Here is a 13,287-nt window from a genome sequence, read left to right as displayed (position 1 = left end):
GGATGATGCAATTTAATAGTCCCATTTATATCATATTTCCATGGGTTTCACTTTTGTCCAACAGTGACTAGGAGGTCTCTTCAGATTATCTGTTGCCTGACCTTCTCCATAGACTTTTAATTGACCTAATCATGATAATTTATTTTTGCTATATCATTTCTGTCTAATGCAGTATACAGCTATCATTATCTGAATCATTATCTGTATTCCAGGTATCTGTCCTACAAAACAAGTTGGAAGGTAGCTGAGAACTTTCCTGCCCTAGAGGAGAAAACCAAATATATATATTTTTAAAGAAGCTGCAAATATTTTCCTCTGGCTGTTTACAGTGTGCGCTTTAACAGGCTTAAACAAAGAGCCTGGCCTGACTAAAGTGTATTGCAGCTTACTGAATCGCCCACATAGGTGGAGCATAAAAATATAATACTTTCTTTAGCATGAGTACATGGGCATGTTTTCCCGGAGATGTCACTTCATTTGTATTCTAACTGCACATATGAAACTTCTTCCTTTTTCAGTTTTTAGATTTTTTCACTTTTCTCTTCCTTTTATTCTGCTTGTTCATGTGTCTGTTTATTCCAGCTGTCTACTGGAGATTTTTGTTATCTACAGGAAAACCAAAGCATTCCTTAAAGAAACGTGCAAATCTTATGATCCTATGTGATTCATCTTATCTTCTCTATCTTTCAGTGGCTATTTCTGAGGGCAGAAATAGAAGTGTGCTCTTTTTCCTTACCCTTCTGGAGTTGGAAGTGCTGCTGAATGAGTGGGTGGGCAGACTTCTGGGTATTTCCCTCCTTCTGTGAATATGACCAGCTTTGTAGGTGAAATCCTGGTGGCTCCTGTGTTGACTGAAAGAATTAGATACTCTGTAAATCTGTGTGAGACTGTCATTCATAATTCCTTGATATTGTCAAGAGCAGGTACAGTATAGTGATGTCTTACAAATGTTAAGGTTAGGCTGTGAGTAAGCTATGGGCTGGGTTCCAAAGCGGTCAGAATTGTCACATCAAGGAAGGATGCTGGTCATTGCTCTGAATTTCCTGTTTATAAGTTAGTGAAAAAGCATAGCACATTAACTTGTAAGGCATTGTGGTTTAATGTATTTATTAGAGGAACAGTTGAATGGCTGAGGAAGGAGTAAGTAGTATGGAGCTGTTTTTTTAAGAAAAACAAACAAACAAAAAAATCTTTGCTTTATTTTTCCCAGTCTGCTCTGGAGTTTATTCACATGGTGTGTCTGCTTCACTGCTACAACCTGAAAGCAACTTCTGATGAGAGTTCAAAGAGGTAACGTGGGAGGCAAAAGCTCTCCTTCCCAGGAGGGGGACAGGTCCTCTGAGAGAGTTAAACTGTTTTCATCAAATCCTGTTGCAAATCTTTATTTATCTACAGTATTTTCTTAACCACGAAGCATGAAAATGTTTGAAACTGATGAGGGAATAGTGATGGTGCTGTGCTTTTTGCAGAGAAGCTGAAACTGCACAGAGATCCTTCTTTATGGGTGATATTAGAGTTTTAACTGCAACATTCCTGGTTTTATGTTCCATTTTTTTTTTCCCAGTTCCATGCTGCCTTTCATTCCTTTATGTAACTGAGCCATTCTTTGAAATTCATCCTCTTTTTTTGTTGGTTAGGTTACGCTGAAATGGCAGATATAGTTGCAAAACTAACTGTTATTTCCTTTCCTGGCTTCTCCATTCCCAGTTTCCCTTGGTTTTCTGGAAATGAAATCCAGAATCTGCTGTTTCCTTGCCCAGCCTATTGTGCAAGGTTCTCACCACATCTGCAGACCTGTTGCTTCACTTACCCTGTTCATGCCCCCCTTCTGGATACAATAATGATTTTATGCCTTGTGTGTCCCATTATAACTAATACTCCGAGTACTTTGTATGCATGTCAGTTCTTCTTGCTCTGTAAAATTCTGCAGTTCTAGCAATGCTGACAGCTGGCAAAGTGTCGTGGAGCACCTTCAGCTGAGATAGAAGTGACATCAGCATTTGGAAGCTAAAGACTCACAGCCTATTTTTTTGTCATGTATTTTTGCAGACTCCTATATGTATCCTGAGCACTTTTAAAATGACTTAGATCCTTCCAAGAAAGAGACAATCCTTAGACGATGGTCCTACAATTCCTTAGAATTCCTCTGTAGTTGAAACTAAAAAGGTCATAACAGTAAAATGTCAAGTAAAGCAATTGAGAGTAACCGAAAGATAAATTCTCAGAGCAACTGAATTTATCCCTCTCATTTGTGAGAGGAAGGGCTATTTTCCTTCTCATTATGTTACAGAAAAGTCCCAGAAGTTGCAGAAAGTGTCATGTTGGGAAAATTAAAACAAGCCATGCCATATATTTTCCTAAGAAAAAAACAGTGCAGCTCAGAATATTAAAGTGCTTATTTATTAACTGTCTTTCCCCAGCATAGCAGTTACTTGAGTTTGTAAAAAAATGTTGTCATAATTCATCTATATTACATTTGTACATATCTGGCAGCTTTTAGTCAAAGGTACTTCTAATAAAGTGTTGACTAAGCAGGAACATTGTTTAACTCTGTCCCTTGTTTCGACAGAGCTGGCAGATGTCTGATGGTGACCTGCATTAAGGTGCTACAGAAGCCTTAGAGCAGGGTGAGGCCATTTGCTACGCTTCACCCACGCTGGTCAGGAATGTGGTTATTGCTTTGCTGTACTGTGATGGTAATGCTGGTATGACAGCATTAGTAAACTTATTCTTTTGAGGTCCAGATCACTTTCTCAGTGCTTCTGCTGTAACAAATCAAGTGACATATAAAACAGTTAGTTATTAAAGTTGTTTAAGTTTGTGCAGTGCCCCAATGAGAAGCTTTTTTAATACAAATTTACTTGCAGAATGACTAAACCTGTACAAATGCATTATTCCCTTGTACTTGTATTTACACATTGTCCATCAAGAGACCTGCAGTATCTTCCTTTTGTGTCTGTGTGGGATTTGGACTCCTCTTCCCCCAGCTCTTTAATCATAAGCATGCAGCTTCAACTGCTTTTTAAGAATAAAGCCATATTTGGGGAAATCTCCATTTGCAAAGCATTTTTGAGCTCTAAATACCATTGACTTTTTCATCGTATATTTATAAATATGGCTCACTTATACATGAATACTGTGGAACCTTCTTAAGCAGACTCCAGATTTTTTGCCTATTGCACACTGCTCTTTCTGTGAGAGATGCCAAGGGATGTCACCCCTTCACTGCACTTGCTCCATCCGTTAAGGGCTGGATCTCCATTGCAGGGGGAATATGCAGACTTCACTGCAGTTTGGCTCTCACCTTTAGGACATAGTCTAGTGAATGTCCCACTATTCCAGTGAGATCTGGTTTTCTCGAGCAAACAAGGCAAGGCCAAGTCACAACTTGTCTGTCTTTGTAAGATCTACCTGAAAGCTGGGTGACACTTGCAGAAGGTGGATGCTGTTAAAAGTTAACTGTAATCTTTGAGTGTCTGCTGTCCATCCCCAAAATGACAGTGTGATGAAATCCCGTGGTATCTTAAAATATTAATTAGTTGTTGGTCTAATAGCTGTGTTTTGGCAACTTGGAATTAGTATGTCTCTCTACAACTGTGTGGTATATCCTACCGTGTTAGTCACTGGCTTTATGCAGGTCTGGGATGCTGCGGTGATGTCTGAGCTGTACAGAGTACAGAGCGTCATTTCACTTGCTATGAGAGGGAGGAGTAGGTTGAGTCAAACTGTTTCATGTGAGTCGTTTCATACAGAATGGTGGCTTTTGGTGGCTCTTGGGTGGGCTGGCTAGGTGGTGTAGTGTGGGGAGGATCCCCCCCCCTTTCGCCCCCCCCCCCCCCCCCCCCAAAATGAAAAAAGCTTCCTCTGTTAAATACATATTGCTTCACTGCAAAATGGGGTAGTGTTGCAGGTGTGGTCTGAAGTCATGTCAGACATAATACCTTATGTTCCAGTCTTTGCCAAAGAATAATTTTTTTCTTCTTTAGAAATCTATGGTAAAGAAGGTTTTCACTATGGTACCCATGGGACAGCGCGGTGTCCTTGGGTCTGTACAAGAGAGAAAGATATCAGCAGTTTGCATTAGAGACTTCACATCTGAGAGGGAAGGATGTAAAGCTATGAATGGAACTGAATGGCCATGATCCATGTATTCCATCATTAATACATTTTTGTATGAAAACACTTGTGAGGAACAGTGTAATTGTATTCAGGTGTGGGTGATTTAGCAGATACTTTTGATCTGCCTCTAGGTAGGTCATGCACAAATCTCTTCTGAAATGCTGTTTGCCTCTAGGAATAAATGGGACATGAACTGTGTAATTGTTTCCCAGCCATGCTGTCAGGCAGCACCCTCCTTAAACATGGAGACATAAGGCACACCTCTCTATCTCTGAGCACCCATCAACATGAATGCAAACAGGTGACACGTAAGCCTCTTGGCTCTGTGCTAAAAAGGTGGTGCTAGAAAAATACTCCTGCTGGAAGTACTATCTCCAGTGTCTCCTAACTATTCCTTTAGCAGTGTTTGGGGTAAGTGGTATACTTACTTTCAGTTGATGTATTTGAGGACTGTCTGATTAAGAGCATGTTCAGATTTCCTGAATTTTGCACTCTGTGTGTGTGTGTGTACACATTTTTATTTGCAGCTCAATGTTTTGGTTTGTTTTTTTTTGGCTTGTGTTTTCATTTATTCATCTCTTTGTGCTGCCTTCCTTTTTCCTTCTCCCCTCCATCTGCTCTGTAGCAGCACAGGAGTTTCATGTTTTGTGCAAGGCCAGTTCAGAAAGCATATTTCCCGTCCCCATACTGCACAGGGGAAATCATGCATGCCAAGCCAATTTTCTTAATTTATACAGGAGCAACATTGCCATAGTCTTGAATGTTTTATCACACAATAGGTTTGTGATATTTGTGTCCTGAAGGCAAAAATACAAGCCTGTTAACGTTGATGCCTGTTAATGTGAAAGAACCATGGACTAGAAAATCCACTGAACAAGAGCAGCACTCGCTTTGCAGAGCATCCCTTCTTGGCAAGCCATGGTCCGGACATGTGTGTATCTGGAGGCTCCAGAGCAGCAGCTGTACAGGCACAGCTTAAGTGATGGCTGCAGAGGTCCTGTCAGCAATGGAAAAGGCCAGTGGAGTTTTCCCAGCACTTGCTCGAAACCCCTGTCCATCTGCATGCTAGGTGAAGTGCAAATCCAGAGCTGAATGGGATTTAAGGAGGGCTTTACAAAAGGCCAAACCCTGAAGAGTTTGGTCTGGAGCCTAAAACTGTGTCCACTGGTGAAATTTTTCAGCCAAGGAGTTCTTACTCTTAGAAGCAACATTTGGGAATGAATTCAGATTTTTTTTTTTTTTTTCTTTTGGTCACACTGATGAATTCTAATTGTATCATCAATTTTTTCTGATTTTTTCTTTTCTGCCTCCCACTCTCTTGATACACGAGGTATAAAAATGTGGAAGGAAAGACAGGAAGGTGTGAAGCTATGAAGCCTAACTGTAAAAGAAGTAAAACTGGAAGGAAGAAATAGGATGGGTTTTTAGTAACAGGGCCATGACTTTTAAAACTCCACAGCAGTTTTTGCTATGAATATACTTTGCTGTGAATATATTCTTATTTCTGTTACGCAGAGCTGGATGTGTCTGGGCACTAGGACTGCAGGTCTCAGAATTAGAGGGTGGAGATCACTTTCTAAATATTTGTACAGGGAGGAGGACAGGGCTTGAAACTGCTATGAAAATAGCTCTTTGCATGTCTCCAAGGATAGGTTAACTGTTCAGGGTTTCACAAGAACCACTCCCTGGAGATATTTGAATAATAGATTGACATTATGGGGTGCAGTGAAAGGTGTGTGCATTTCAAAAGCCTTAGGAAAAATTTCCTTCTTAAGCAAATCCTTTAGAAGGCATTTTTATGACCTTCCTGTGAAGGGCTCCTAGTCCTCTATCAGTCATTTGCAAATTGTTTACCAGCCTTACAGAGAATTGAGAATTCAGGCTTAAGTGTTCCAAATGACGTGGTGTGTTTGTCCAAACAGATAGTCTACAAATCAGATATGACGCTAGGAATACCTTTAGGTTTTACATCCCCAAGGTCTGACCTTGACCTTTTTGTTTTCACCAGAGCTTTCACCCAGCTCTGTCCAGTGGAAGGGTGCAGCTGAACCCTAACAGTTTCTTACAGCTCCAAGTACGAGCTGTAGCATCCTTTCTTCCTCTGTAAGGTCTCACACAGGACACATGATAAATTATCTTTCTTACAACAGAAATTAGCAGCACTATAATTTGTATTTGTTATTAAAAATGTTCTGTATACCTATAGCTAGCTGACAAAATACCAACAAGACAAAGCAAATACTTTTGTACAGGTGGACAGCATAGTAAAAGACATGAAGCTATCTTGTCTTTATATAATAGACTGGCCCTAAGATTTGCATTTAAGCCTTTTTGAGCAACAATTTATTTAAGAGTATTGAAGCTGAAAGAACATGTACTTGAGCAGAGGGGGAGCTTAAAAAGCCCTTTGCCCTTGGAGAACATCTGAGTGTGAAAGAAACATCATATACAAGATGGAAGTTTAAATCAAATCCATTCTTTAGTAAAAACCTCCTTGTTTGCTTTGTAAAATATTTCTCCCTTCTAGTGCATTTCAATGAAAAGATTTTGTAGAGCTACAAGGTAGGTGATCTGATTTTACTTTTTTTTTTTTTGCCCAGCAGGGTGGAGGATTTGTAAAACAAAACAAAAACTCCAAAGCACCTCTTGCTGGTATGTGTGAATGTGTCCAATGGATAAGAACTTTTAATTTCTCACAAAAATGTTCTTGCATCCCTGTGTGGCTGCCTGTTCAACTTGCTTACTTGAATATGCCGTTCTTTCAGACCTGTGTGGTGGATGTAGGTCTGCAGTAGTTGTGTATTTATGTCAAAAGCTCACCGATAACTGTTACTGTGGGTTTTTCTTGTTTCAGTCTTCTACTCTATTGCAAGACTCTGTATTGAAACACAACAGTGGAAAGTGAATTAGCTGGCTGTTGCATGGTAGTGAGTGTAAACTCTGTCACCTAAAACCCCTTTCTTGCAAGGTTTTACTGTCATTGATGGCATAATGTAAAATATGCCCTGGCTGGGGGAAGGGAGACTTCAAAACTGGAAATGGCAAAAAAGTGTCAGATACTTTCCACTCGCTCTTCAGTTGGAGGGTGTCAGGGTGTAAATCTGACCATTGTCTGCGTTTGGTCGTGGTAAGTCCAGCCATGGCTAAGTTGACTAATCACGGTTCTGTCTTGTAACCAAGAGCAGTACTAATATAAAGTTGAAACTTTAAAGATAGTTATGGTTTTAGCTTAATGGTGGTGACTGACATCCACATACCTGAGATATGGAGTTTGTTCCAAGCCTCAAGCTGTAAATTGATATTCAATAAATGAATTGGTGGTTTGCCATTGATGCAAACTACTGCACTGTTTGACCTGAAGTGAATAATTTTATCTAATTTAAGCTACAGATAGTTCCACAAATACTTATTTATAGTTGAAACAGCAATTTTACTTTTTTTATTATTGTTTCTTCATTTTATTTCATCTATCTAATTTTTTGTATTTTTATATCTATTTCTCTCATTCATAAGAGGCAATTTAATGCCAGTTTTATGTTGCTTTTAGAATGATTATTTTAGGTTTATCTTTTCATGTTCATGTCTTTGAACACAACATAAGGCAGCTCTCTACTATTTGTTTTGGGGGATGAGAGTCTCAGTAGCTACTCAACAGGAAAATACTAGTGCACTTACATCAGTTTCTCTAGTATACATGAGACTTGCCAGTGTTTTTTGTTATACATTCTAGCTGTTACTGCGCTTTGATCAGACTATATCTAATATGGTTATTTTTTCAAAGGCACAAAAAGAATAGAGAGAAATTTCTTACATGTGTACAGGCCATGGGAAAATGTGTGTGTTGTTTAATGGCAATTCAGGGTCAAGTTTTAGTTTAAATGATTAACTAGCATCATGATAAAAACTTCAAAAACTGAAAATTGGTCCTCTAAACAAAACAAATCAAAAAAACCCAACAAAATGTTGCTTGGTTATTTTTTTTTTCCTCGTATGAAAAATCTTTTCAAGACTGAAAAATAGCTATTACTGTAGAAAATGATTGTCATTTTTATTTAAATATAGTGGACAGTCTCAATTGGTTTTTTTTTGCATATGTTAATGTCACAGTGAATGTGAGGTCAGAATTACATTGCTGTTATGTTTACATAGCTTCTGCCAGGTTCCATGCAGATTAAAAACAGTTCTTCAGTTCATGTTCCAGATGTCTAGAATACTTTGACCTTCATTTCCAGTCTTTTCTGAAGAAGTTAAAATTGTGTTGCCTTCTTTTTCTAGTAAGAGGAATGTAATAAAATTAATTATGCACTTCTTCAGGCACAGCTGAATTTGATATTGAAAATCGGCATAATTGAGAGTTTAAGGTGAAACCACTGTAAAAGAGTACTGAACTGGTCCCACTGCTGAATGTTTTGTAGTTCAAATAGTGATTTGTATTTTAAAGATTTGTCAAAAGAAGCCTTGGCAGAGTTGTTGACCAACTAATCCTTTTTGTTTTGCTTTTTAAGGTGTCTTCTGAATTCTCACTATGTCTGATGGAGACTATGATTACCTCATAAAATTTTTAGCACTCGGTGATTCTGGAGTAGGAAAGACCAGCCTTCTTTACCAATATACGGATGGCAAATTTAATTCCAAATTTATCACAACGGTCGGCATTGACTTTCGGGAAAAGAGAGTGGTGAGTTTTCACAAACAGTGTGCTAGTTTAAGATGGTGTCTGTCTTGGTGATGGCTAGAATCTATTTTTTAAAAATCTGACCTGCTGATACTTATGTGTAGCCGTGCAATTAATAGTTACTGTGTACTTAATCTTGTGACAAGGAAATGATTTCATTTTACCTGGTTATTTTTGTTGTTGGTGTGTGTTTTCCCCACAAAGTTAGAGGAGCTGATTCTAAGCAACCTCTTATTTAGTGCTCAGCAAGTGTTGATGAGTGTATCTACTCTGTGAATTGTGCACATAGTACCTGGGGTAGGGCTTTTATTGTTGAACTCTGTTTAAGGATTGGGCTGTAGTAAAAATGGTTTTGCTGTTTGTGAACTGAAATGGCTGGTGAACAAAGACTGCAATGTTGATTTTAAAATGTGAATGAAATTGAATAGCATGATACATGGAGCTGATCTGGCTTCCTAAGCAGTTACCACTACCAGAGAAGAATTGTGAAAACTAAGGTAGGTGGGTTTTGATTTGGTGTTTTTTTGTTTTGTTTTGTGTTTTTTTTTTTGTTTTGTTTTGTTCTGTTTGTTTTTCCTGACTCCTGAATTGTTACTAAACTAGGCAGATGTACTTTTGATATGAACCTGAGCCCATAACCGATTGGATGCTGGTCCTTACTGCATTGAGAAATTGAGTAGGCACAAGTTTTTTTAAATTCTTATGTAGAAGTATTAAATGCCTATCAGTGCAGTCTGATTTCCCAAGTGTCCATAAATCTGGATGGTGTAATGGGCATTGTGCACACTGACTTTTATTGTATGACATGCACCACAGTAATGCAGGGAGTAAATATCTTAAATGTGAAAATGGTCTCTCGAATGTTAGTATTCCTTTTGTGGAATAGTAAACATGGTGGGTTTATTTATCAGCATATTTGATAACTCAGGATAAGATTTAAGTTTCACAACCTGATTCATATAATCCACAAATTCATCAATTTTATGTGTCTCTAAAGATATGTTTATAACTCTGGTAACATTAGGTACAACAACAGTGAAGGTAAAGAAGATGACCCTATATGGAGCGTTCTAAACAAGAAATTAGTTTATTTTTATCTGCTCCTTCCAAAGCTAACAGAGGCCCTTATTTATATTTTCATCTTGAATAAACTCTTCAGATTTTATTATTATAATCCAATTTCTGCTTTTTAAACTATGATATGATAAGATCTACCCTCAGCTCTTTTTTAGCAGTCTTTTGGCAACTAAGAAGAGATATCATTATCTTTGAGTATATTCTGTTTTGCTAATGAGTTTCTGTTAGGTGTACAAATATATTGCCACATTTCATGATATGACTGTTCTTTCTTAAAATTAATATTTTAATTTGAACACAATACAAGATAATAGCAAAAATTAGAAAATCAAAATACTAAAATTAAGCTTGTCTAATGAAACTTAATGGTCACTCTAAATATCTGTTTGGAGTCCCTGGCCTATTGGATACTGTTTTTACAGTTTCACTTTTAGCCTTATTTTAAATATTCAATTGGATGAAAAATTAAAATGCAACCTGTATTACTTTTGTCTTATAAAGCAGAGAGATTGAGCTGTATTTGGGATCTTTGCATGGTCAATGCTAGTTTTGCTACATTTAATGAATTTAAATGTCAGTTATTTTGTGTTCTATAGAGGCTGGACTGCTAACACTCATTCTTACAAATTTGTCTTTTACAGGTGTACAGACCCAATGGGCCAGATGGCATTGGTGGCAGAGGACAGAGGATACACCTTCAGCTCTGGGATACTGCTGGGCAAGAAAGGTATGTTCTACCCACACCTAGAAAGTAAAGCAGTTGTCATCAAGCTAGATGCAAATGAAACCAAGTACACGAATTCCCTTTATTGGTTGTTACATTTTAATTGCATGACTCAAGATGGAAAAGTGCACTTACTTTGACAGTGATGGAAAGTGTCCTATGAATACCCATTAAATTACAACTGTAATTTATACCTGTAAAACATTAAAACTCTAATTGTTGCTTTTTGTCTTTTGGAAACTCTCAGTTTATTTTTTCATGGCCAATGCATATAGATGCTTTTAAAGCTTTTTTTTTTTTTTTTTTTTTAACCCTTAAATTTCTGTAAATATGTTTAGGTCTTGGGAAAGTCAGACAGGTGAAATCACCTCAAAGAATTATTTTCTATTTGTCTATCAAAAGACTAATATCCTTGTGGTTGATAGTCTTAAAATCAAGAACTGATGTGTATAGGGAACAAATCTCTGCTCAAAGTTTGAATTTCATTCTTATTTTAATTTCTGAATCTTGATTGAGTCATGCTTTATAGTAGAAGACTGCCTAAAGCTCTCATGCTTGAGTGAAATGTCTCCTTGACTTACTTAGGCCTTGATTAGACCATAGTAACGTTAGCAGTTCTTGTTACACAGTCCCTACATCAGCAAAACAATTATGATTAATATTTCATTCTAGTTAATTCAGTCTTAAATTACCTCAGTTTTCTGACTGTATGCAATTATATTTTCAAAGTAACTTGACAGATGAGCCAACTAATTTTACATTGCTGGTTCAGGTTTCGTAGCTTGACAACAGCTTTCTTCAGAGATGCCATGGGGTTTCTTCTACTCTTTGATCTGACAAATGAGCAAAGCTTTCTGAATGTCAGGAACTGGATAAGTATGGCATTTCTTTGCTTTTTTTTTATTTCTTTTTTTGCATGGGCAGGGAGGAGGCTGTGTTTGTAAATATGGAGTCTCACTACTAAATAGAATGGAAAATATTAGTTTTTACAGCTTTCTGAGTAAAAGAAGGTAAATGTTGCATTTATAAGTGTAATAACTGGTAGTGGTGACTTCTAGTGTTTGCCTGAAATTCAGCTTTGCCTACTGAACTTGAATCTTAACCTATATGAAAGCAAGCCAGGAAAACGTCATATCCCTGGCTCTGGTGATACTCAGTAATGTAAGTGTGTGGAAAGCCTATGCAAAACTCTGTTCTGACTGATGTGAAGCTTTGTCAGCAACACCTAATGGAAGGCAAATGTTATGAGGCTGGTGTATCTAGGTGAAGGAGTTCCCAAACTGCATCATCCATCAGGAGAGGGAAGTATATTCCTTCCTGGCAGCTCACTGAAGATGCTTGGTGAGCATAACTCAAGCTACAAATACACACCTTCTATGTTTACTTTGTCAGGCTTCTTCTCCCCTGTCTTGTTCCCTGGCTTTTTCACTGGGTACATGATAGTGGATGTCCACCTGTTCTCTGGCTCCTCAGTGCAGTAGCAGAAGTTCTGAAATAACAGAGAACATACTTGTTTTCTGTCTTTCAAAGAGTCATTTTCCTGAAGGATTTGTGTCCCCTGAAATGCAGTAGTAGTGTTCTTAGTGATCTTTATGTGTGACAGTAAGTTGTGACCCGTATTCATGTTGTTGCTGTTAGGTCAGCTGCAAATGCATGCATATTGTGAAAACCCTGACATTGTATTATGTGGAAACAAGAGTGATCTGGAAGACCAAAGAATGGTGAAAGAAGAAGAGGCTAAGGAACTTGCAGAAAAATATGGGTAAGTAACTTCTTCCAATTATTGCTGTGTTTAAAGTGGAATTAAATGTTTTCTGTAATGCCTTTTCTGTATACTGAAAGGTTATTGTGAGAATAAGCATTTCAGAATGCTTAACTGGCTGGTATGATATCTTTTTTTCTGCCAGAGATTAACGTTTTCTGTATTGTCTAAAAGTTCATACTTAGTATTGCAATAATCCTGCACTGGAGATTGGTTAATCAACCTCTTTCCTCAGCAGTAAGCAAAGTAAATTTTCACAAACATTTTGGAAAAGAGAATTTAGCTGGAGAGGCAGATGAATGATGGGGGTCTAGTTCTTTGCTGTTGCCTGTGCTGAGGCTTTCTGTGGGGCACAGAGAACGCAGGTCTCTTATGAAGTGAAATCCAAAAGAGCATTTGGTGAGGTGATGAGTGTCACATCAGATTTTGAGAAAACAAAAATAATACCGAGCAATAATATCTTAATTTACAAACTGAGTTGTTTTACTAAAGTTTGTTGTAGGGCAGCCTACAACCTGGTTGTCTCTGGCATGGCCATGGAAACATGTGGCCTCAGTTTCTTTGAGAGCCTTGAGACCCATTCACCAGTGTTCAGAGAGTCTGCTTGCAGAGTCCTGGGTTCCCGTGGAAGAGCAGTTCTGCCTCAGACCCTGGTTCCCCAGTTCTCTGCCCTCTCCCCATTCAATCTTCTCTCAACTGTTTAAGCAGTTTTGCTAGGACTGTACCATAGGTGAATTCATAGTGACTTAGCGTCAAAGAGGCCAACTGTGTTTTCTTGCAGGCATCTGCACTCTCACAGACTCCCAGGGAGTCTGAAAACCAAGTCAGATCAGCAGGAAAACAGGGTAGCCTTGCCCTTCCCCTTCCCTACAGGAACAGGTCATGCATCCCTAAGGGAACTGTGTGAAATCTTTATTCCTACCAGATAGT

At 38.2% G+C, this 13,287-nt stretch overlaps 1 protein-coding gene across 14 annotated transcripts in view; it reads left to right on the top strand.

Moving 5' to 3' along the window:
- The window catches only part of RAB27A (RAB27A, member RAS oncogene family), a 37,064-nt gene that overhangs the window by 19,222 nt on the left and 4,555 nt on the right, over nucleotides 1–13,287 (top strand). For 12 of the 14 annotated variants that reach the window (XM_042804176.1, XM_042804179.1, XM_042804177.1 and 9 more), the window contains 4 exons: nucleotides 8,625–8,797; nucleotides 10,513–10,598; nucleotides 11,368–11,471; nucleotides 12,234–12,357. In XM_042804176.1, the coding sequence (XP_042660110.1) occupies nucleotides 8,645–8,797; nucleotides 10,513–10,598; nucleotides 11,368–11,471; nucleotides 12,234–12,357 (467 nt within the window). In that variant the 5' untranslated portion in view covers nucleotides 8,625–8,644. Of the gene's footprint in view, nucleotides 1–1,210; nucleotides 1,291–4,319; nucleotides 4,531–8,624; nucleotides 8,798–10,512; nucleotides 10,599–11,367; nucleotides 11,472–12,233; nucleotides 12,358–13,287 lie in introns of those variants that run through there. The other 2 variants (XM_042804175.1, XM_032999381.2) reach the window with 2 other exon arrangements.

Source organism: Tyto alba, unplaced genomic scaffold, assembly GCF_018691265.1.
Source record: "Tyto alba isolate M040663 unplaced genomic scaffold, T.alba_DEE_v4.0 Super-Scaffold_41, whole genome shotgun sequence".
In the NCBI taxonomy this organism is placed as follows: Eukaryota; Metazoa; Chordata; class Aves; order Strigiformes; family Tytonidae; genus Tyto; species Tyto alba.
The sequence above is the reverse complement of the archived record's forward strand: the minus strand, read 5'-3'. Positions and strand labels throughout refer to the sequence as shown.